This window comes from Adiantum capillus-veneris, chromosome 7 (genome assembly GCF_014529385.1).
Source record: "Adiantum capillus-veneris isolate H3 chromosome 7, ASM1452938v2, whole genome shotgun sequence".
In the NCBI taxonomy this organism is placed as follows: domain Eukaryota; kingdom Viridiplantae; phylum Streptophyta; class Polypodiopsida; order Polypodiales; family Pteridaceae; genus Adiantum; species Adiantum capillus-veneris.
The window spans coordinates 37,799,969-37,825,982 of record NC_140937.1 but is presented as its reverse complement, the minus strand read 5'-3'; the positions used below and the strand labels follow the sequence as shown (position 1 = coordinate 37,825,982).

The 26,014-nt window shown below is 42.2% G+C and overlaps 1 protein-coding gene across 1 annotated transcript; it reads left to right on the top strand.

The window, feature by feature from the left end:
• The first annotated feature begins 20,686 nt into the window (after positions 1-20,686).
• Positions 20,687-25,749, top strand: LOC147453704 (uncharacterized). The gene is made up of 2 exons (XM_086515806.1): positions 20,687-24,714; positions 24,853-25,749. Exons 1-2 carry the CDS (start codon positions 21,900-21,902, stop codon positions 25,227-25,229), a joined length of 3,192 nt encoding a protein of 1,063 aa, XP_086371932.1. The 5' UTR covers positions 20,687-21,899; the 3' UTR covers positions 25,230-25,749.
• The last annotated feature ends 265 nt before the right edge of the window (positions 25,750-26,014 follow it).

Below are 26,014 nucleotides of genomic sequence, written 5' to 3'. Positions count from 1 at the left end.
GGTTCCAGGATGTGCAATCTGCTCCGGTCGCATCGTGCGGGAGCTGCCTAGTGGAACCAAGTAGAAGCCCGAACCGCGTGATGGAGGCCCCACTCGAGGTTTGCAAACGCGTACCATTGCGTCCTGTGGGACGAAGGGACCTTGAGACACCAAAGCGACACCAAAGCGACGTGTAGCACTAGTGGAGGGAAGTAAAATAAAGGCAATTTTTCGCGTCGTGTGGGACAAGTAAAAGTATTAACACCAATAAAAATCGAGCTCAAGCTTTATATAAGGTGCAAAATATTACCGTTATGGACACGTGTCAGCCATGCGGACGTGCCACGTGGCATGCTTCCAACGGTCGTCGGTCCATTGTATATAAAGATCTCTCACGTGCTGATCATTTTTTACCTTCCCCCATACCTCACATTCGCATCGTGTCGTACCTCCTAAACGACCCGCCCTACCCATCTTCGCCATCCGCACTTTCTTATCTCTTTCTTCCATCGACCCACGCTCCCCATCCTCGCCCAATTATTTGCACTTCTGGATTGTTTCTTATTCATATCCCGTACGACGCGATACGAGCAAGTGCTAGATAGTGGGTGGCCAAGCTATCGCGTCGTGCGGTTGTCCTTTCCTATTCATTGCCAAGATCAATAGCTTTACATACGATGCAACTCGGACATGTTCTAGCATGTGGGTGACCGGGCTATCACGTCGTGCAGGTGTCCTTCATTGATTCATTGTCGAGGCTTAACAACTTCACATACGACGCGATCCGGACCTATTCTAGGATGTGGGTGACCTGGCTATTGCGTCGTGTAGGTCTTCTTTTTGATTCATTGGAAAGGTCAAAAGATTCACATAGACGCGATACGGACATGTTCTAGAGTGTGGGTGACCCGACTATTGCGTCGTGTCGGTGTCCCTCCATGATTCTAAGCAAAAATCATTTGCTTCACATACGACGCGATAGGGACAGCTTGTAGATTGTGGGTGAGCCATCTATCGCGTCGTGCGGTGTTTTGTGACCCAAATATCGAGGACGAAGAAGACTGCAAGGAAAGTCTACCAAGCCCCAAATGATCCAGAAAAAGATGATTTAGAGAAAGATCCAGAGAAACCACCATCTCCACAACCTCGTCAGAGGCCCACTGCTAGAAAAAGGTTGAATTATCAAGTCAAATCTTTAAGAGAAATAAGAAAAGCACAAAAGTCTACTTGTCTACTGATTCCAAAGCTACCTTTCATGAGAGTTGTCAAAGAGATATCAGATAGACTTGAATTCATTGTCAAGTATCCATGGGAGAAGTAAACTGTAAGTATGAAGTATGATCTATGCTTGATGGCCCATTGTTTTCTATTAGTAGCTTTTTGATTGAATGTCTTCTTGCAGTGCTGCCAAACTTATTGTTGGTCACTTAAATACCACAAATAAGGATTACAATATAGAAGGTTTCAAGTACTACAATCAAAAAGTGCCTTTACAAACAGACTCAACATCTTGTGGATGGAGGGTGCTTGCCAATGCATGGAGATATCTTGAGTCAAGGTGCCGGATGACTACACTCACTGTAAGTGTGTGGCTCATGTATTTATTTTGATGTCTTAAGTATGTATGCATGTAATCATGTCCTTTAATTCCTTTTTCTATTTGTTTCAGTTGCATGACTATCCAGAGTCTTGGGTCACATGGGTGAGAGAGAAGGCTGTTTCTATGGTTTTGGAAAGATCAATAAATCCAAATGATCCAGAATCTCCTTTGCCACCAAAGAAAGGTAGAGCCACCAAGGGTTTGGATGCAAAGAAAATGGATCAGAAGAAGAAAAGTCCTGCAAAGAAGATCCATACAAAGAAGAAGAGTCCTACAAAGAAGAGCCATGCGAAGAAGAGTCCTGCCAAGGGGAAGAGTCCCACCAAGAAGAAGAGCCCTGCAAAAAAAAGAGCAGATACAAAGGGCCATCCATTCCACTCACCATTGAAATTCAAGATTCCATGGCGTCGTACACTTAAGAACAGTAAGGGGGAGGCACCTAGCTCACCTTTCAAGCTACCATTCATGTTGCCAAAGAAGGTTTCCAAGTCACCCAAGCCAGCCACTGGTCAGGAGCCCAAAGCACCAACCCCTGCCAAGTCACCCGTGCCAAGCCCTGAGGAGTCCAAAGCACCAACCCCTGCCAAGTCACCCGTGCCAAGCCCTGAGGAGCCCAAGTCACCACCACCACCCACTCCTGAACTTTCACCCCCTTCTGAACACAAAAGAAAAAGGGTCTCTGAGAATGCAGAATCCTCTCAGGCAAAAAGAATTACTCCACAAAAGCTATGTACACTTTTGTTCATTTTGTCCATATGAACATATATATACCCTTTGGTGATTCATAATTTTGTACTTCAAATACTTAATATCAACTATCGATTCTTAAATGTGTATCATGATGTCACATAAGTTTAAAACAACATAAATAATGATCACAATAAGGTAGAGAAAAGATAAATATATTTGCAAAATGATTACAATATTGAACTTGTTTTTTCAAGTCCTTGCAAGTGTCTCAAATACAACTCTTTTTGGGGGAAGGCATGTGATACAAGAGGTTGAATTCTTTGTCCTTGTGCTCACCACAATTTCATCCACTTTGAATCTATACTCGGGAGATGTTTCATCAAGAAACTCAAGAGACTCTCTAACATCATTTAGTCTCCAATTTGTTGTTACTATCAGGCTTATATACTCGGTGTGTGGATGGACTGTGACCTTTAGTTCAAACTCTAAACAATTTTCCTCAGAGTCAAGAGGAACCCAGCTACCTAATTTGCTTCTCCATCTCCTATAGTTGTAGCCTAGAACTAATGATTGACGACATAGTTGATATGAGATAGACATAGAATTTGGGCTTACTCTACAACTAATATTATCACCAATATGGAAAGTTTCTTTGGTGCTCCATCCGTCTCCAAGTACATTATCTAGTTCAGTCATAGAAAGTCTTCTATTAAGCCACATCGTCTTTGTCCTCTGCAAGTCCATTGTTTTGAAACATGCCACAAAGACGTGTATAGGCAAGAACCATTGAACTTTAATCCTTCTTGATATCCTGCCCGGAGACAAAGCTTTAAGGATGCCTTCTTTGATCTTGGATTTGAAGCTTGATATAGTACATGCATCAGGAGCTTCCCAGTCAAGTGAACTTATGGTGGGAATGGGTAACTGATGTAGTTCTCCATATGCACCTTCTCGTGATGGAACTTTGTATTCTGCAAAATAGACAAACAAATCCATTGTTTTGTAAAAGGAAGGTGGCTTGTCAACATACATAACATCTGCAATCCCTTTATGAATTGCTTTGAATGTCCCACTTAGACTCTCCACAGGCTGCCATTCCACAGTTATTGAAGGAAATATATCTGGAATGGAATCAAAAAATGAGAAAAACAATGGGATAATGAAAAATTCACTGTATCAAATAGAAGTTTTTTTTGTACTTATAGTAAGAATGCAGTGTGGGATGTTCTTCCCAGTCTAACACCATATCCTTGGCCATGTACACATGTTGAACCTTAGCTAGCCAGCCATTGTCGGTCACTTTGAAAGCAAGAATACGACCTTTCCAATGGTTTTTTACTTTATCACGTTTAGTTCTCTTCACTCTGTGTACACCTTTGCATGAAGGAAGCATTGTTACCCAGTCATTCACACGAAAAGATATGGGCTTCCAAAGACCATCCTCTCATCACAAGAAGTTATGTTATGTGAAGGGCGACGTGAAAAGACTCCATGGAAACTCAGAGATTAGAGAATAAGAAAGAAAATATAGACAGAAAGACTTAAACCTCTCACAAAATAGAGAGAGAGAGTGAAAAAGGTATATGTTTGAAAAAAGTAGGTGATTTGTCATTCATGCCCTTGTTTTGAGAGCCTTCTGACATAGATTTCGTATCTTTTGACAACTCTTTTGTGAAATATAAAATAGAATAAAAGACAAGACTTCATTACTTTGGGCCGCAAATTTAATGAGCTCTCTCGCCGAAAACACCTAAATATAGCAGTTTCAGCCTTATGATCAAGACATTTAGCGGTTCTCCGTCAAAATAGGACCACCAAAACCCACAATAGAGGAGACAAGAGTGCCATACTTTTGTATACGTGTCAAATAACTATTGGACTATTCCTTAATCCTTAGATTAACAAACAACCCTTTTTGAGTCTTTTTTGGCCCTAATGGAGGAGGCAGTCGCCATTGCCAGAGAGAAAGAATGGAAAGCTCAAAGGCTTAATGAATACGGGAAAGCGTTCCCTGAGCAAAATAATGGTAGCCAAAAGGAGGAGAATACGAAAGAATCTGGAGGCCAACCTGTCCAAAGGGCTGCTAGTTCTGAACAGTTACAACGAAATATGCAAGATATGAGGACCATAATGCAGGAATTACGACTTAGCGTTCTTGGTGGTGGAGGTGGTCGTGGTCGTGGACGTGGTAGAGGGATGTCTCAAGCATGTGAAGCTCATCTTAATGCTAACCAGGGTCGTGGGAAAGGTGGTTTTGAGCTGCAGAGGAGGCTCATTCCTACTTGTTATAATTGTGGTGAGCTTGGTCACATCAGCACTTATTGTCCAAAGCCAACAAGGATGGGAGGGGATATGTTTCCTAACAGAGCTAATGATTATGCATAGGATATACGGGGAGATCAAGGTACTGGACATGAAAATCAAGCCTCAACCTTTGGTGGTCATGTGGGTATTGTGCGGGTGGAAAAGAAATACGCAGATGTGTTTCCACTAGGCAAAAGAGAGAGGGAAGGCTATGCAGCACCAGGGCCTAGTCGAAAGAAAGGGAAGGAGAGGGAGGGTGAAGATGCAAAAGTCAAGAGAAAGAGAAAGCCTCGTAGACGATTTGAAGTGGCAGATTTGCCTTTGGGAGAAGGCCAAACAGCTTACAGTTTAAAGGAGGACATGATTGGGAGGAAAGTAGATTGTACTTTTGGACAGTTGATGAATATGGTGCCCAAACTCAAAAGGCAGTGGAAGTCATTAGTGAATCCAGAAAAAGAGCTGAAGCATGGACAAGTTAGAGTGTTGTCTGTGGGAGAGTTACCCGACATCTGTCCTGTGGTGAATGCTTGGCACAAAGGTGTGGGCATGGGAGAAGCCTAAGCTACATTGATGGAGGTGCTCAAGTTTGTGTGATCACATAGTCATGTGTTGAGAGATTAGGTCTCATTACATGCGGAAGCTCTGGGTTTCGAATTCGACTAGAAAACCATGCCAAGGTGAAATGTTTGGGGATGATCAAGAATTTGGAAGTTGAAGTCTTTAATGTGAAAGTTATGGTGAACTTTCATGTTATGCCAGCTGGTCTAGGAGCCTTTCCTCTCACTTTGGGACGACCTTGGTTGAGAGATATTGGTGCCGTGCATGATTGGGGAAAGGGTACAATCGGTGTGCATGGCAAGAAGGGTGAAAAGAGGGTGTTTGATATGACGACCAAACAACCTATGGCACTTGAGGATCTGAGTGAGAATGATGCGTCCGAAACTACCAGTGATGATAGTTCTGAAGAACTCAGAAAGTAGCACTACTTCAAGTTCCAGTGATGAGGGTGAAGTGTCATTCTTGTTGTTAGACAAGGAACATAGAGAAGTTAAGTGAAGTGCTACAATTATCAGGGAATATAAATGCTTCAAGCCGTTTAGAGAAACTTGAAGACTTGATGCAACCTAAACAAGAACTGCTAGTGAAGAAAGAGTTGATTCAAAATATGCTGAGTACTGATCTGACACAAGGAGAAAGAAGGGAGTACTTAGCAATGTTGGACAGGTTTCCAAATCTTTTCATTACCTCATATCAGGAAATAAGGGGTTTTGTTGGGGATCCTGTGAAGATCGAGCTAGTTGAAGGGGCAAAGCTAATCAGATAGAAGTTAAGGAGGATGGGCAAGGAGCAGATGAATGCCTTAAAGGAAGAAGTGGATAAGCTTTTGGATGCATGGTTCATTGTGCCAGTGGATAATGCTGAATGGGTAAACCCTGTATTAGTCACCCCAAAGAAAGATGGGCGTTGGAGAGTATGTGTTGATTACAAGCCACTAAATGCGGTAACCAAGAAATATCCTTACCCTTTGCCTTTTATTGATCAATTGCTAGATGCAATGGCTGGTTTTGAGAGATACAGTGTCTGTGATGGGTATTCAGGATACTTTCAGCTTATCCTGGCTCCTGAAGATAGGAAAAAGACGACTTTTATCACGCCATGGGGTTGTTTCTGCTTTTGCTGTCTTCCTTTTGGGTTAACAAATGGGCCGGGAGCTTTTGAAAGGAAAGTAGACTGGGTCCTTGTCCCATTTCTTGGGAAGTTTGTCAAAGGGTTCATAGATGATTTCTGTGTGTATAGTTCAAGGAAAGAGCATGTTCAAAAGCTTGAAATGACGTTTGCAAGGTATGATGAATGCGGGGGTCAGTTAAACCCCAAAAAATGTCATTTGGCGCAGCCAAGGGTGAAGCTTCTTGGACATGTGATTTCAGAAAATGGGATTGAGGTAGATCCAGAGAAAGTGGAAGCCTTATTATTGCTGTCATCCCCAAAGGATACAAGACAATTGGCTACTTTCATTCATAAGGTTAAATATCTGTCTTGATTCATACCTTTGGCATCACAATTACTATACCCACTGCAACAAGTGGTTAAAAATGATCCATTGGAGTGGACACAAGACTGTGAAGAAGTTTTTGATAAGGTCAAAGAAGTTTTGAGCACACTGCCTACTATGCAAGCTCCTGACTGGGAGAAAGAATTTTATGTTAACCCATTAGTTGGAAATCATGCCATTAGGGCTATGCTATTGCAAAGAGGGAAGGAGTCCAAGTATATAAAGCCTATTCATTATGCTAGCTGGGTTAAAACCCCTCATGAAAGAGAGTACCAGATATTGAGTTGGTGATGATCAGTATGGTCTATGCTTGTAGACGATTCAGGCATTACCTATTGCAAAAGTCGTTCACTTTTCTCACCAGCTATTCATTGCTGCCTTAGTTGTTTAATAACTCAAATATATCAAAGACAATGATGAAATGGGTTATATAACTGCATGAATTTCAATTCACTTTTTTGGTGGAAGAGAGTACTTGGGCTACCCTGGCAGATTTACTCACCTACAAATAGACTCCTGTTTTGGTTAAGGAAGAGGTGGTGCAAAGGAAGAAGGTTGAAACTCTTGCTATATCCAATGCTTCGCTGTTATATTTTGATGGCTCTTATCGAAGAAGTCATGAAGCTGCTTCTGGAGGGATTGTTGTCTATGATGCGCAAGGAAATCTTGTGAGGAAACAAGGGTTAAAGCTTGATGCTTAATGTAATAATGAAGCAGAGTACATGGCCCTTGAGGGCGGTCTGCACATTTGCTTACAGTTGGGAATTAAACGCCTGCAAGTCAAAGGAGATGCCTTGTTGGTTGTGAAGCAGGTATTGGGGGTGTGGAAGAATAAGAACCCTAAGTTGAAAAATTTGTGTTTCAAAGGGAAATCTTTGCTTAAAAATTTTGAGGCATGGAGTTTATAGCATATTGAGAGGTCTCAGAATGAGGAAGCTCATGATGCTGCCCAAGAAATGATCACTTGTGTGTTTGTGTTGAAGGCTGATGCCCCTCTATATCATGGAAGAGAAGTGCTATCAAAGGAAGTGGATTTTCTGCTTACAGGTGTTTTACCTAAAGATTTGCCATCATCCAAAAAGTATGATTTTATGAGAAGAGTCAAAAAGTACAAAATGCTTGATGATGTGCTTTACATGAAAGGAAGTGACTTGATATTGCGACGTGTGCCCTGGAAAGAAGAAATCTATAAGATTTTGGAAGAGAACCATGAAGGATCCTATGGAGGACATTTTGCCATGAAAATTAAGCTACATAAGATTTTACAAGAAGGCTATGTGTGGCCAAGTGTCCAGCGGGATGTGAACCATTGGTGCAAGTCTTATTTGTCTTGCAAGAAGATGGGGAAGATAATTTTGAAGCCCGAATTGCGAAAGACGATTTTAGCTTTTGATGTATTTGAAAAATGGGGTCTTGATGCTATTGGACCCTTACCCATGATTGGTAAAAGAAATGTTTACATTCTAATAGCAGTGGATTTGTCATGTTGGGCAGAAGCTAAGGCTGTCAAACAGATTACCAATAAAGAAATGGGGAAGTTTGTGTACGAAGGTATATGCTGCAAGTTTGGTGTGCCTTTGGAACTACTTTCTGATCGGGGACCAGGATTTAGAGGAGAGTTGTTTGATTTCCTTTGTGGAAAGCTTAATATATAACATAGGTACAGTTCTCCTTATTATCCACAATGCAATGGTCTTAATGACAGATTCAATGGAGAGTTAGTGAATATCTTGACAAAAATGACTCAAACACATGGGAAGACTTGGGATTCAGAGTTGCCTTGTGCACTATGGGCTTATAGAACTGCTATCAAAACAAACATAGGGTTTTGTCCTTATCACTTGATTTATGGCAAGGAAGCTTTATTGCCTATTGAAGTGAAAATCCCTCCACTTAGGTGGTTGTCATTGGAAGGTGAAGAGCAGCGAGATGCTTGGCGAAAAAGGTTGTTGGATTTACAATGCTTGCAGTTAGACAGAATTTTGGCCTTGAATCATTATGAAGAAGTATCAAAGAAGGCTCAGATGAAGGCCAATGAATGCGTCAAGGATAAAGGAATTGAAAAGGGTGATCTTGTGTTGCGGTACAATAGTAAACTGGACAATACTTTCCAGAAAAAGTTTTAGATTAAGTGGGAAGGTCCTTTTACTGTTGTAAATAAATTTGAAAATGGCACATATCAATTGGCAAACTTAAATGGTGCAGAGCATAAATACCGTGTTAATGGTTACAGATTGAAGAAGTATTTGGCACATTTGATGACAATTGTGACTCATGAAATGCTATCAATAGAAGGAGACAATGCGGAAACATCTGAAAATGTGGACGAGGTTTCTGGGGATGAAATACAGCAGTTATTCACCCTAGGGACCTCTGCTTGTCATGAATGACTAAGCAGGCAAGGGAAGGTTGGCAAGCTATGTCAGGCATTTTTTGGGTGGAAATGAAGTTGCGAATCCATGCTAAAAAGCTTGCTCACTAGCCTCGAGTACATAGATGTACATAATGCTTTGAGTTTTTGGAGTACTCTTGTAGAATTTATGTACAAAGCCTTGGTTTTGGTTAAGCTTTAGGTTGAGTTTTGGGTTGGTCGAGTTTTCAAAAAATAGTTTTTAATGAGCATTCCTAGCCGTGCTTGATAGCTTGCAAATCGGACTCCGACATCATGAGTTACACGCACTCGAAGTGGATGGTTTTTCACTTAAAAAGTGGCGGCGGATGCATGTGGGAAGATGGCAAGTGGGCCAACTTGATGGTTTTTTTTAGCAATGGTATATTTAGAAATTTTTGGAGTTAGCCGGGGTAATAAGCTCTAACCCATGCTTTACGGCGCTATATTTGGTGGTCGGGGTCACCTGCTACGCCTCCGAAAAAATGGCTCAGGTTGGGGGCAAAACAGAAATTTCAGGTTTGGACATGGGGAAGTTGGGGAGAGCATGCCAAGTGGCAATGGAATAACCCCACATGAGGGGAGCATGTGAAAATTGGAGGGGGGAATGGGTTCCCCCTAAGGGTGTATCAAAGGAGTTAATGCAGCTCCTTGGCCTTGCTTGAGAGGGCTCGTGGACTTTGTGGAGAGGAGAGGGCGCCCAATTTGTGTTCCCACTGCCTGGACAGGCGCCCTGCCCACTTTTTCGTCCCCGGACACTGTCCCCCCCACTTGCCTTGGTCAAAAAGTGGCCGACAACCCATTTTTCACCCAAAACAGGCTCAAAATGGACCAATAAAAAGGTGCCTAAAGGGGGAAATGAAGTCGGCTAAGAGGGGAGAGAAAATCCCTTGGGATAAGATCCAAAAAAATCCCCCTTTAATAGCTGCATTTCTCTGCACACCTACAGACACTTTCCAGAGACCTCCTTTTTGGAGCCTTTCAAAAACCCCCAAACTTCAAATGCTTGTAATTTGCTCATTCCTTATCGGAATCAAGCATATGGATGCTCTACGGACATCTACTCAAGCCAATCTACACACTTATGTTCTCTAATTCTCCTAATTCCAAGTGTGGTTTTTGCTAGAGCTGTTCTTCTCCAATCTTTACAGGTGTTTAACATAGGTGAATTCGACGGTGCAGTTGTTGTTCTTTCCGATGGTGTGAGCGGTGCAAGGCTATATGGGCATTTGTTTTCATTGTCGTTTGCACTCCACAACGTGATTTGTCACCTCACAACGAATGAGAGCAATTTGCCAAAAAAAAAAGCTATACCTAAGTGAGCAACCATAAGGTTTCGTGTATACAATATGAGGGAGAGTGAAGCGAGTTGGTATGTCTGAGAGAATAGGACACTAAATATAATAGTTTTTGCCCATGTAGATGTGCGTGGATTTTTTAAAAGAAGAAAAGAGTACAGTGAATACCCTGAGCTATATAGGACCATTTGTGTGTGCTCTAGGTGTGTTCTCCATTCCCCCTCTATAACGTGCACGCGCGTGACGTGCTGCGCACGCGCGCACGTGCACACACACAAGGACATCTTTTTAGGCAATGTTGCAATCCGCTTGTGCTTAGTTTCCTTTTATGGTGGGAGCACTCATGGGGATAGAGGCCATAGAGCCTTTCGGATTGAGTGTAAGTGGACTAAGGCAATGGAGAGAGAGGATGGAAAAGAGTGGAGAAGGGGGGGGAGGGTAAGGTGAATGTTGACCTTTATTTCAACATCATTACAGTTTCCATGGTGGAACACATTTAATTCTTGTACGATTGTTAAAAATTTAACTCTTCAAACAATTATGCTCGCACAATCATTCCTAGAGACATTAGGTTCACAATCAAAATAGCAAGAGATTGTCCATAGGCTTACTCATTGCGGGCCCAAACTAATGGATTCCAAATATATGCATCAATGTAGTCCACTCTTATATGGCAGCATGCGAAATTGGACACCAACTTTTCAAATAACAACAGCTATTTTCATGACATGTGACCATCACACTATGTTGTTAGATTCACCCAAATAACAGATTACCCCTGCGTGTGGGGGGTAGCTAAGCTACAACTGAATAGCTTACCAACTAAGCTATTGTTTGATGATAGCAAGAGAAGAAATTTTGTCCTAGCACTTGAGTGGTATCTTTTTGTTGACAACTCCCATTTTCAAAGCACATTGAATTGTTTATGGTGTTGAGTAGGCAGTGGTGGCACTCCTACTAAAGTTGAGTGCATATATTAAGCTAAAGTCTATTAAAGCGTTGATGATCATGACATGCCAACGATCCTTCCACCGTGATCACTTTCACGCCACATGATTACATTTTCTCTTGTCACATTTCTTGCTCTCTCATAGCCACATGCTCACGTCTTCTCCAAGTTACTTTGCTTTATGTTTCTCATTTAGTATTGCAAGAATACTTATCACTTGTTCAAATTATAAGGAAGAGCACATGCTCATGCACCCATGTAGGATGGCCCCTTTCAAAGTCCCCAACAATGTCCTTGGATTACACTAGATCCAATGCATTTTTGCCTTGAAAGTAGCCAAAGGCATAACCCCTTAAATTGCAAAACTAACTCAAAGAGAGCCACCTTTGAAAGAAAGGTTTCCTACTAAATGAAGGAATCTCTTAAAGTTGATCTCCCTCTTTGAGCTTTTGAAAGCTCTCTCATCTCTCTTCCCTGGCAATGCTTGTGTGTGCATGTTCTTGGGAGACATAAGATTACCACTTTCAAGTAGAAAATGAATTTCTCCACTCTTTCGTTGTCTGAGACTTGTTCTTTTAGCTTTCCATTTAATTACAAATTAATTTTCATGTGTTAGTTTTTTTTTGTCCATTTTTTGACACTTTGGCTCCTTGCCTCCTCTTTTTCTGAGCATTCTGCATTTAGAAATTGTGCACATGCTAGCACTTAGCAAACGTGTAGATGCCATTTTGTCATACTAATACCACTGCCTGTATCGGCACGATAGCCTCTTATCTTTGCACCATGCAACCAGTGTTCGAGAAAAATCAATCTTCCAAACATACACACATTCCCTTTCTTGAATTTTACAAGAGGAAATTTTAGAAAATTAGGTTTATATTTGGGTTTTTTTCATTAATTTTTTCTATTCTGGGGTGGAATTTCTCCTTTTGCCCTTACCTTCAACCGGCATTTTTGAAATTGAAAACGGCACGATATTAAGCTGAGACACATTTTTCCCGAACATTGCATGCAACATTTTAAAAGGTAGGCGATAGATAGTGGGTACACAAACCTTATGGTTTGTGTTCATGGAAAGTGAAGTATAGTACACATGATAGTAGGTAGGAAGAAGGTTTTCAAAAGCTGCTCACGCCAATTCACTTCTTTATGAAATTGTTTATTCATTCCCTTCAAACTATAGTAGCTTTGAATTCAAGGTTTAATAATGCTACAAAAGAGTACTAGACTGCTATAAATACATTACGTAGAGGATGTGTTAGTTAGGTATGATGGTGAAATAAGAGGTCCCCTAATTAGCTCACCAAAGAGGCTAAACTAACATACTATGGCGGAAGGGGGGGCTTTTTCCACGTGTCAAAATCTGTGACATGAAGGTTAAACTCGAAAATTGAGAGAAGCTCTTGTGCACGCGATAAAGAGGGAGAGAGAAAGAGAGAGAGAGAGGCTATCGAAGGCGGTCGATCGTATCGTACTAATTGTCTCTTCAAATCAGAGTCCAGACCCTCCTCTTGCCTCTTCAGATGGCAACTCTCTCCTGACAATAATCCCCCTCCCCTGACAATCATCCCCCCCCCGCCCCCAAAAAAAAAAGAAAAAAAAGAAAAGAAAAAAACCCCAACCCACAAAAAAATCCCAAGTAAAATCAATGTCTAAGAAGCTCCCTCAAAAAATTGTGTTCAGGCTGTCGGAAAAACTTCACCTTTTCTCGGTAGAGGTTACATAATCATTCAATGATGGCCTTGAAAAGATTCTTATGTAGGTCCTAGCAAGAAGAGGTGAAGTTTCTCCTACGATTGAGCTTGCTTGCAAATCCACATGGTTCTTCCCCCTCACACATTTTCGATGGCCAAGGAAAAATTTATGTTCGATGTCACCAAGAATGACCTTACAACAAGCCCCACTTTTTTTATAGTTCAGGATTGGCTCATGTCAAACAAAAGAAGTTTGATTTGGAATCATGAGCACTCATTGACTTGTGGTCAATCCCCATCCCTTGTTGATTTTTGTCAGTATAAGGCCTAATGCTACAATCCATTTACCTTGTATGGTTAAGTTAATTACCTCAAAATTTGTATGGCTTAATCTCAGCTCCTATTGTTATCTTCAAACTTGCAGTTGATCACATCCCTAAATCATGGGGACATTACCGCTACCCACTAGATAAGCCTTCAATCTTTGGTCCATAAAACGATGTGATGCGCGTTTAAATGTTCTCTTTTAGTATGAATGCAACCAACACTTTACCCCTATAATGACTAAAATGCCAGCAACTTGTATTAGAGCCCATTAGAGCCCAAGGAGTGCATCCTTAGGCTAAACTATCTTCTGTAAAATCATTTGAATGTTAATATTACCATAAAGATTACTCACGATGGAAATTTTATTACATAAAGGCACTACTTAATTTGTCTCCTACATATTTGTTAAGTTTTATACCAAGGTTTTACACCAACTTGCCTGACACCCATCATAATGACCGCACTAACCTTATCTATTCTTTTGGTCATATAGAACAATAAAGAGTAGTGAGGCAATTTTGAATCCTCACAGAGAGCTTCACCAACTCTCTTTGTCTTCTCTTCTTCTATCTCTTTACTCTTCAAGTGGTATCAAAGCCGAAGGTTGTGGTGCTACTCCTCTCCCAATGTTTCCCTCTTCCCAATGAGCTTCACATCGACAAACAGATAGAAGCTTGGAGCTTCAATGGCTATGTAAGCATTGTCACCATAACAATCATTGTCACTTTCAAGTAGAAAATGAATATTTCTAGTGTGAAATACAACTCCTTCCTTGTCTGAGACTTGTGCTTTTAGCTTTCCATTTAATTATAAATTAATTTTCAAGTGAATATTTTTTTGGTCAATTTTTTGACACTTTGGCTCCTTGGCTCCTCGTTTTCTGAGCATTCTGCATTTACAAATTGTGCACATGCCAGCACTTAGCAAATGTATAGATGCCATTTTGTCATACTAATACAATTGTCTTGGCACAATAGCCTGGTTTGTGTTCATGGAAAGTAAAGTGTAGTACAAAGGATAGTGGGTAGAAGCCTGAAGGTTTTCAAAAGCTGCTCACGCCAATTCACTTCTTTATGAAATTGTTCTTTCATTCCCTTCAAATTATAGTAACTTTGAATTCAAGGTTTCATAATGCTACAAGAGTACTAAATAGGTCCGCCCAATTTTGTTTCAGGTGCTTCATTAAAGGGTATCTCAATAGATACCCTCTAGAAAACTAAAGTAAAAGGCAAGGGGAGAGAAAAGGGAGGGTCCACACGGGAAGGACGGGTGGCTTCTTATTTGAATAGGAAAACAAATTGAATAGGAAAACACAGCTCGCGGCTCATACCCTGCCACTTATGTGTCAGTCAGGAGACGAGTGTCTAATGTGGAGAGAGAGAGAGAGAGAGAGAGAGAGAGAGAGAGAGAGAGAGCTACAAGTTTGTTGTCTTCAAACTTGCAGTTGATCACATTTCTGAATTATGGGGAGATTACCTATCCAGTAGATAAGCCTTCAATCTTTGGTCCATAAAAGGATGTAATGCATGTTTAAATGTTCTCTTTTGGTATGAATGCAACCAACACTTTACTCCTATAATGACTGAAATGCCAACAACTTGTATTAGAGCCCAAAGAGTGCATTCTTAGGCCAAACTATCTCTATTAAATCATTTGATTGTTAATATTACCATAAAGATTACTCACGATGGAAATTTTATTACATGTAGGCATTTCTCAATTTGTCTCCTACGTAGTTGTTAGGGTCCACTGCATGACACCCATCATGGTGACCGTACTAACCTTATTTTTATTCTTTTGGTCATATAGAACAATAAGGAGTAGTGAGGCAATTTAAAATTCTCACTGAAAGCTCCACCAACACTCTATGTCTTCTCTTCTTCTCCCTCTCACTCCACATGCACCTTGCACTCTTCAAGTGGTATCAAAGTCGAAGGTTGTGGTGCTACTCCTCTCCCAACGTTTCCCTCTTCCCGACGAGCTTCACATCGGCAACAAGATAGAAGCTCGGAGTTTCAATGGCTATGGAGGCATTGTAAGCTCGACACATAGAGTTCACGCATCACGGTGGCAAGGGGCTGAACTACACAAGCACAAGGAGTGAGAGATTGAGCTTTCTATGAACTTAAAGAGCGGGAGAAGTTGTTTGCTCAGTTTAGGGCAGATTGACAAAATGTCATTGTTTTGCTCATAGCTTGAGCTATAGAACTTCCATTCAATTAAAAAAAAAAAATCAAAACGGAGATTGATTCAAGTTCTACAACTTTGTAGAAGAACTTATCAGCTAGATTCAAGTGTAGGTATGTTTAAAATAAAAAATATAGAAGATGTTTTCTTAGGACATGTTATGCATTCAAGTTGAGAGAGAGAGAGAGAGAGAGAGAGAGAGAGAGAGAGATAGCTTCATCTCAACTTCAGCATTGAAGGCCTCAAATACACACACTCTCGATGGAAAAGAGAAAGGGTATTTGACAAAAAGAGAGAGGGATTGTGTGCATAGTATGACACACACACACACTCCGATTGTCAACATCAACAACCTATTTTTTTTGGCTTGTGGCATTGACTTCTCCTTTGACATCGACATGCATAGGTGAGCTGCCTCTTCCATAGAGAAATGACACCCAACATCGGCATCGACTTTGACGACATCAACTACAGGTTTTCACATGCTCTTTGGCATTATAGAGAGCGAGACAGAGAGATAGTTTGTTTGCACATTACAAATTTCTATTAGCAACATTTCTATGCATTTTTAGAGAGCAGATTTGAATTTCCATATGCATGTTTGGCCATGATATATGTTCTTTGTGGTATTGCTTATGCATAGTCGTTGTGAAAGATTCTTAGAGACAACTCTCAAAAATAGGTTTACACACGAGGATAGTCACAGGTTCTCTAGACACAGCAGATCTACAAGCATCGTTCATTATGCAAACCATTATAGTTTTAGTGGAAGTTTGGATGCATATGGTTTATGTGTGACTAGCACTTGAGAGTGCTTGTGATCTGTTGAGAGTATTTTACTCCTTGTAGGGATCTAGTTATGTGCTTTTTCTTAAATACTTGTTGGTTCCTATTGAATGTATGTCCTGCAATTTTGCATTGACAATCTTACATTTTGGATATAAATTGTAACATTGTATGCCATGGTGGAGCCGATTTTGGCTTGTTTTGGTAGTCCCGACCATTTTTGAGACTAGGTTCGAAAGAGCCCTTTCTAAGAATGTGGCTAGTCATGTCTACATAGCTTTTTTGTGAAGATTTCTGTTTGAGGTTTTTGAAGCCAAGCACTGGGGGCCAGGTTACCTTGTGTCAAGTGGATTAGGTTGCTGGAAATTGCCATTCATGGCCTCGACATAGAACATGTATAGATGGGTATAGGTGCTTTGATGCCAAGTTGGCAGTCATTTGCCAGTTGCTTTGAGGCCAAGTTGGTAGTCATTTGAAAGTTTCTTTGAGTAGTATATGCTAGTTTTGTTAGCAATTTTACATTTTGGATATACATTGTAACATTGTACGCCATGGTGGAGCCGATTTTGGCTTGTTTTGGTAGTCCCGACCATTTTTGAGACTAGGTTTGGAAGAGCCCTTTCTAAGAATGTGGCTAGTCGTGTCTGCATAGCTTTTTTGTGAAGATTTCTGCTTGAGGTTTTTGAAGCCAAGCACTGGGGGCCAGGTTACCTTGTGTCAAGTGGATTAGGTTGCTGGAAATTGCCATTCATGGCCTCGACATAGAACATGTATAGATGGGTATAGGTGCTTTGATGCCAAGTTGGCAGTCATTTGCCAGTTGCTTTGAGGCCAAGTTGGTAGTCATTTGAAAGTTTCTTTGAGTAGTATATGCTAGTTTTGTTAGCACTCTTTATTGGTTTATGCATTGGTTTTGGCTCAGTTTCACTTGGGATTTTGATCTCCGTACAGAGGAGACTCTACCAGATTTCTCCCGCGAGTCCTCTAACTTGCTTGTAGCACTCTTTGTATTGTCATTGCAGTGGTTTTTTGTGACTTCTACTCGAGTTTTCATTTTTGTGCAAAGGAGACTCTACCAAAATTTCATGGAAATTTTGCCATAAATTCTTAGTCTCAAACTCTTGCATGTGCTCTTGTCAGTTATGGCTAGAGCTTCTGAGAAAGAACAATATTATATCAAGAAGTTTGATGGCACAAACTTCACAATATGGAAGCAGTGTATGCTTGAAATCTTGGTCAATAAGGGCCTTGCAATGCCATTGAAAGAGCGTAAAGAGGGTGTTTACACTGATGGTGAGTGGGAGGGTCTTGATGCTTGTACTATGGCGACCATTTTCCTAGACCTTGGTGAGTCCATTTTCTTTATGATTATGGACAAGACTACTACAAAGGAATCATAGGAGTCATTATGCTCAGCTTGGGATGTTAAGAGTGCATCTAACAAAGTGTTTTTGATGAAGTAGCTTATGCGCCTTAATATGAAAGAGGGTAGTAGTGTTAGTACATTTGAACGAATTCATTAGTGTTTTCAAATAGTTGACTTCTAAAGGGCTAAATTTCAATGATGAAATGAAAACCATTTTCTTGCTATGCTCTTTGCTTGCATCATGGGACATGTTTAGCGCACTTCCATTAGTAACTCTGCCCCTTAGGGCAAGCTTGTTTTCAATGATGTTACTAGTGCTTTGCTCATGGAAGAGATTTGACATTAGGATTGCAAGAATGCACATAGCAAGAGTTGTGGACGTGACACGAGGAGCATTGAATGCTACCATCGTCACAAGAAAGGACACATCAAGAAAGATTGTCGTTTATTGCAAAGAAAAAAGGGTAAAGCCATTGTCATAAGTCTTGCACCTCCTAAAAGTATTGTGAAGATAAAAGAGCTCACTGTCATTTAGTCTCCACATGTTGATGTTATTCCTGACATGCCGAACTCGTCAGATGTACTAGTCTTCACTTCTGATTTGAGCCTAGAGGTATTATTAGCTCTTCATGAATTCTACATACAAAATTAAATTATTGACTCAGGTGCTAGTTTTCATGTGACTCCTCATAAGGAGTGGTTTTCTAGTTATGCTACTACACATGGTTCTGTTAAGATGGGTGACTCTTAGCATATTGACATATGTGGCAATGGAGATGTGAAGTTATGCATGCGGAATGGTACTAAATTTATCCTAAAAGGTATATGGTGTGTGCCAAAGCTCACTAAAATCCTGGTGATAGTGGGACAACTGGATGATCTTGGATACACTACAATGTTGGAAATGGTTCCTGGATTAGCATAGTTTAACACAAGGATATAGTCAAAATGCTACAATTGCTTTATTCCCTTCTAACTCACATGACCAAGCTGGCTATGCCACAACTCAGTAGAAGGAAGATCGGTTACATATACAGAGGGCATTGCATATTTCAAGCAAAGTACATGCAAACTTTGCTAAGCAGAGCTGGACTTGATGATTGTAAGAAAATTGCCACTCCTATGGAGACATGCTTGAAGTTAAGTCTACATGATGTTGGAGATGTTACAAATGCTACCTTCTACCAGATAGCTGTTGGTTTTCTCATTTATGTATGCATTAAGCAACTGTCCTATGTGTTGGCAAAACATCCATCGACCTCCAATGGGCACAACCCACCCATCCATGTCGATGCCGCACTGATGCCATAGGAGCAGACACACGTCCACCGAAACGGTCTTTGGTGCTCAACCTTGGGCCTTGGTAAGGGTGTGGCAGACGTGTGCGACCTCGACAGAGAGGGCGTTGGGATCAAAGAAGGTCTCGAGGCCGTAGAGGTACACCATCAGACTCATCAAGAAGAGACCCTACATACATGAATTAAGAAAAAGGTAATTAGATAAACGTTATGGGAACATTATACTTTTATAATTAGAGATTGAGCTAATTCGCATAACTTGGTCTTGTTGTGTGAGTTCGCCATCCAATGGTGGTAGCACTACCTGGCTCTAGAAGAGGGGTTCTGCTAAAATCATAAGTTTTGGTGATGAATTGGTATACTTATATACACAGTATACATACAAGAATTTACATAAAAAGACATTCAACATATGTGCTCATCTTGCGTGAGGGTTTTGAGAAGAGCCTTTGAGAAGAGCCCTTATATGAGCATGCAGGTCTCAATGTGTACTGTATAGCCGCCGTATGGTAGCCTCTATTACTTCTCATCAGAGAGTTGCTGATACTTAGATTATGATATCCTCTCATGTCTGCTTGCTCGAAATGCCGCCAACTTGTAACAGACCCCTTAGCGCCTCTAGTAGCATGATTGGACTAGACTTCTGGAAACCCTATGACATATCATGTAGAAGGTTTTTGAAATCTGTTTTTTCCCTCAAATTTTCCAATGATTTGAGTGTTTTTTTTTTTGGGTTGCTTCATGGTAATGCTAAAAAAAACCTTGGTTTAGTGTAATCCCACCAACAAAAGTTAGGATTTACCTCTAAATTTTAAATGTGAGTGGCATCCATCGACCATTCCCTGAAAGAAAGGGCGGCCACATGGCTATCGACAAATGCCGAGAGTCATGGTGGGAGCACTTTCTGAAGGGAATGGTCAATGCATGACCATTTTCGATCATCAATGGTCGTGGGGAGGGGGGCCACTGTATCAATGTGTGTATTAGATATTGAGCACGATCGCAGGGTACTTTATCCCGTATGCTGAGTTGTCAGGCGCGCTAGAGCAAATTCTATGTGCTGACTGGGGCAACAGTGATTAGCATGCAACATTCACATTCTGTCCCTTGACTTGGCAGCCATCCAACAACTTCCAGTGGGATTCCGCATGAGAAACGAGAGTAAATGGAGGGCTAAGATTGCCACGCCCCCTCCCCACCACCTGACGGTGAGAGAACCTACGGAGTGCCTTCCTTTGAGGCCTGAGCTGTAATTTTTTCCTTTAATTTAAACATTTTTGTTCATCTAATAAAAGAAATTTTAAAAAGAGAACTCTAGTACTCAATTACCTCTAAAATTTCTAGGTTTGCCAAGCTGTTTTGTTTTTTCTCCAGCATGGGTAAAAACAGGTGAAAACTTTCCTCTTTGCCATTGATGAAATAGGAAATTGGTGATGGACAACCGTGAGGTGATTGTTCTGAGCTTTTCAGACGTCGTGAGCCAGCGAGGCACACGGACGGCATTGCGGCAGAAGGGAAGTCTCCGGAGTCCGAGACCAACGGGTGATAGTCTATAGACCTGGAGGTCGTGAACTAGGTAGGCAGACAGCAGTGAGGGCCAAAGGACATGTGGACCAATGACGAGACAAAAGAAGTCCACGGGGGAAGACGAACGTGAGCGTTTTGTGTGCACGTGAAAGCAAGTTCAAAGGAGAGTCGAGAGTCGAGACTCTCTCTCTCTCTCTCTCTCTCTCTCTCTCGATTTGAAAGTGATGATGAGAGGGCACCCTCAGGCCCCAGGGGCTTAAGCTGCAGCAGGACGAAGCTGTAAGAGGCCGCTTTGAGTTGATGTGAGGTAGAGCTGTGATGGCGACAATGTTGGGCTGCTGCTGCGCCTGCAGCATCTCACCTGCCTCTGGAGTCTGCGTGCAGCTGCAAAGTACCTCTCTGCAAGACATGCTTCTTCTCGGGGCGCTCTACTGATCTTTCATGACTGGTACTACTCATCACATCCCCACTTACGAATCAATCAGTAGGCGAAGGCAGCAAGCTATAAGCATCCTACCACTACATTCTGGCCTGTTTCTGTAAAAGCCCAATTTGCCCAAACCGGCTTCTCATCATGATTAGCGCTACAACTGCTCTTAGCATTACCGATCAGTGTCCACTCTACTAAAAATCTGCCCAGCTGCATGAGTTGTACGCTGCCTTTGCAAGTTGCTCATGTCGACCTCTCCTAGCTAGTAGCTGCTGCTAGTATTCGCCTCAGATAGTAGTCCTCGACTCCTCTCTTGAAGCTCTAACCGCCTCCAGCTAGTCACATCAGAGGCTGGGATCAGGGATCTCTGGCAAAGTTCACAAATAACTTTTATGTATGTACATAGAGAGAGAACCTGTCCTTCACGTCCCAGCCTGATATTCAAAGCAAAGCAGGGAGCCTTATTAATTTGTCCTTGTGCACTTATTATAATACCAGACACTAATCACTCAATGATCATCAGGTTAAGGCTTTCGACTGTCAGCATCAAGCAATACTTGTCAAATCATCTACCTTAAGCCCGGAGCAACCAACGACAAAAAAGATCTCAATCTGTCGACTAGGATGACAAATTAGTTGCATTAGAATGTATAGGCAAGCTAAGGATTGTTTGAAGAGGCATGAAGCTATAAGTTGATTAATTTATGCCAAGGCCTTGATTGACTGCGTTGAGCAGCAGGACATGCAGCCTCACACTTATACAGTGCATTGTGCAATATATATATTGTGCTGCAGCTGCCCATTCAAGCCCACATGTGGCAAGTTTCAACTTTGAAGCCTATTTGAGCTCTTCCATAAGCAAAGGTCCAGGGCTCCACCTTCATCTCTCTGGTTTGGCTTGCTGTTGGCAAGAACCCTTTTGCTTGAAGCTTAATTCCTGCTCAGTCCATTTCCAAACAGGTTATGCATGAACCTTCAATATCCACCTGGGTGCCTTTCTCTGATCCCCCTTTTCTTCTACCATGTGGATCCAGCTGCTGCTCCCCTTCATCCTCCAAGTGATACTGTTCATCAGTACGACGGCTAGCACTTTGTCTACCGATGGCACGGCTCTCTTGGCCCTCCTCCAGTCTGTAACCTCTCAGCCCAACAATCCCAAGTCCCTTTCTTCATGGAACCCCTCTGACCCCAGCCCCTGCTCTTGGATGGGTGTCACTTGCAATGCTGTAAATCAGCGGGTCACCGCTCTCTCCCTCGGCGATTTGTACCTACACACGGTCATCCCCCCTCAGCTCGGATTGCTCTCGGAACTTCGCCTTCTGAACCTCTCCTCTTGCAACATTACAGGCCCTATTCCTCCAGACCTTGGCAACCTAACTAAGCTTGAAGTGCTTGACCTCAGCATCAACCTGCTCTTTGGGACGATCCCGGTGGAGCTCGGCCACCTCACTTCATTGCAACATCTTTTGCTGTCCTCCAATTCTCTTGAGGGCAGCATACCCCCTGAGCTTGGAAACTGCAAGGCTCTTGTAGGTCTCTACCTTCAAGACAACAACCTCACAGGACAGTTGCCTCCTGAGCTCGGCCAGCTTACAAGGATGCGGATACTTAGGCTAGGAGGAAATGCTGGACTGTCAGGCCAAATTATCCCTCAACTAGCATATTGCCAGAACATAACATTCCTAGGATTAGCTGAGACTGCAATCTCGGGCTCGATCCCAGCCATTATAGGTACTCTGTCTAATTTACAGACAATCTCCATCTACAACACAAAGATATCTGGAAGAATTCCAGCAGAATTGTGCAATTGCACACAGCTACAATATCTCTATCTTCATATGAATCAGCTAGAGGGCAGCATCCCGAGCGACATTGGAAAGCTAACTGCATTACAATCAATGCTGTTGTGGGGTAACGAACTATCCGGATCGATCCCCGCAAGCATTGGAAATTGCACTTCTTTGCTCATGCTGGACGTGTCTTGGAATTTACTCTCTGGCTCTATACCAAGGGAAATTGGCTATTTGAAGTCTCTCCAAGAGCTCTACCTTAGTGACAACAGCTTGAATGGGAGCATGCCCAGTGAGCTGGGCAACTGCCTCAACATTTACAACTTGCAATTTGATAAGAATGCACTCACAGGATCCATTCCTGCTTCTTTAGGCAATTTATCAAGCCTCCAGATCATGTTTCTATGGCAAAACAATTTGAGTGGGTCTATTCCTCCCACCTTAGGAGGATGCACTGAGCTCCAAGTCTTGGACTTTTCCCATAATGCATTAACTGGCCCCATCCCAAAAGAGATATTTAGCCTACAGAAGCTTCAAAAGCTACTCCTACTTTCTAACAGTCTCTCTGGTGCATTGCCAAAGGAGGTAGGTGCGTGCGCATCTTTGCAACGTCTTCGGCTCGGAACAAATGGCCTTAGTGGTGAGCTACCGAGAGAGATCGGCCATCTCCACAATCTAACATTTCTGGATGTAAATACTAACAAATTCACAGGTACATTCCCCATTGAGATCACCAACATCATGTCTTTGCAGCTTTTAGATGTCCATGGAAATAAGCTTACGGGTAACCTTCCGCCGGAGTTGGGCGTTTTGAGGAATTTGCAGCTGCTGGATCTCTCGTACAATCAGTTCACGGGTCCGATTCCTACCCAAGCCGGTGAATTAACTGTCCTAACCAAGCTGGTCTTGAGCCATAACCAGCTATTTGGAACTATACCTCATGAGCTCAAGAATTTAGGTAGGCTTGGCTTGCTTGACCTTAGCCACAATGAGCTCATGGGCCCTATACCCTCTGAGCTTGGAAGTATCAGAAGCTTGGAGATAGCTTTAGATCTCAGCTGGAACAAATTGACAGGTGACCTACCTCGTCAACTAAAGGAGTTAACTCAACTGCAGTCTCTTGATCTCTCACATAACCAGTTCACTGGGAGCCTTGATGTGCTAAAGTCCCTTGACAGCTTAACTTCACTCAATGTTTCTTACAATGAGTTCGAGGGGGCTCTTCCGGATACTCCCTTCTTCAGAACTCTCTCCGCTAGCGCGTTTGCAAATAACCCGGGTCTCTGCAACCCACTTTCCTTCAGCTCTTGTGCAAGCATGAAGAGACCCTCCAAGTCGTTGGGTACGACATCCCTCATTATATGTCTACTTACATTTGTGGCAGCTGCCCTCCTCTTCCTAGTGGGGTTTGTATTTGTATTCAAGCTGCAAAAGCCGGCACAGGATCTTCTCGGAGAGCCATGGGAGTGGAATTTTACTCAATTTCGAAAGCTCAACTTTTCAGTGGAGGATGTTTTGGAGCAGCTGAAAGAGGGCAACATTATAGGAAAGGGATGCTCAGGGGTGGTCTACAAGGCAGAGATGCCATGTGGGGAAGTGATTGCAGTGAAGAAGCTTTTTTACACCTCCAAAAAGGAGGATCAGAGTCATGATTCGTTCGCGTCGGAGGTTGAGACGTTGGGCCACATTCGACACCGAAACATAGTGAAGCTTCTGGGCTATTGTACAAATCACAATGATAAGCTCCTGCTCTACGACTTCATGCCCAATGGAAGCCTTGCCGATCTCTTGTTCGAAAAGAGATCAAGGCCTGTGGATTGGGACATAAGGTACAAGATAGTGGTTGGAGCTGCACAAGGGCTTTCTTACCTTCATCACGACTGCGTTCCAGCAATCTTACACAGAGATGTCAAGTCCAACAATATCCTGTTGGATTCAAAGTATCAGCCTTTTTTGGCTGATTTTGGGCTTGCCAAGCTTATGGAGGCATCAGAGTTCCGGGAAGCCATGTCGAAAGTTGCAGGCTCTTACGGCTACATTGCGCCAGGTAATTAAAAGCTGATTTGTGTTGCAATGTGGATTTGAGAACATATTAATCAAGCATGCCTTGTTTGCTTGGACATTTCTCAATCGATACATTTTATTGACAGTTCAAGATTTAACTGTAATTAGGTGGTTTATGCAGAGTATGGATACACACTCAAGGTAACGGAGAAGAGTGATGTGTACAGCTTTGGGGTGGTGCTGTTGGAGGTGCTAACGGGGCGGCGGGCGGTGGAGGTGGATGCCGGGTATAGCGAGGGGTTGCATATAGTGGATTGGGTGAAGATGATGAAGAGGTCCTATCAGGTCAGCATGGATATTCTGGATTCTAGGCTAAGGGGGCTGGCAGACCCCCTCATTCAGGAGATAGAGCAAGTGCTGGGGGTTGCCTTGTTATGTGTCAACCCTAACCCGTCTGACAGACCCACCATGAAGGATGTGGTTGCCCTCCTCCTCGAAGTCCAGCACCCTCTCGAAGACTACTGCAAAATGTCTCAACCTCTTATCAAGAGCTCGTGATTTTACTCTAATTTAGCCTTCATCTCCTAACTACCCCCCCGCCCCCCTTTCTTTTCTTCCCTTGAGAGAGAGAAGAGAGAGAGAGAGACACACACACACACAAGGCTTGTGGCTAAATAACCTTGAGTCACTAAGTGCATTTGTAGCATACATTTATGCCTATCTAATTACGCCCATAATTCTTTCCTTCCATCACATGCTTACCTTATAAATGTACTCATTTTAATCTTCGTGTCGGTTTGCTTAACAAGCTGAAACAATGCAGTCTCCTTGCAAAGCTTGAACATGTGAATCTTCCTCAGCATTTGTATTGATGCAAAACTAAGGCACAACTTGACACTTATTAGGCTTTGACATCTTTGCCTTGTAAATAACACTAAGCATATATCATCATTGAGTCCTACCTGTATTTTGTCAAGCACCTGCCTAAAATCAATGACATCAACTATACATGGACAATCTCAATGAAAATTCGAGTATCTACATTCATGAAGCTTTCCAAAGAAAATTCCTTGATGCTCATGGTGGGGGTGGATTTGAAAATGAGCTTGTCAATTTTGTCACAAATGTGAAAGCTTATGTACTTCAGCAAGGGCATGTATGCTATGTATTTCATTCAAATACTTATTGTGGACTTTTAGAAAAGTAAAGTTTCAATGCCATACGGGTGCAAATTGCAATGTAACGAGAAAATTTTCTTTGCTACATTCCCCCCCCCAAACCACATGACAACACCAAAAAAAAAAGGAAAACTAGATCCTCTCTATTACCCTGAGTATGTGCGC

Coding starts and splice junctions, on each gene's coding strand:
- LOC147453704 (XM_086515806.1), top strand. CDS start 21,900: ATGTGGATCCAGCTGCTGCTCCCCTTCATCCTCCAAGTGATACTGTTC. Junction 24,715..24,852: donor TTACGGCTACATTGCGCCAG/GTAATTAAAAGC, acceptor TGGTTTATGCAG/AGTATGGATACACACTCAAG.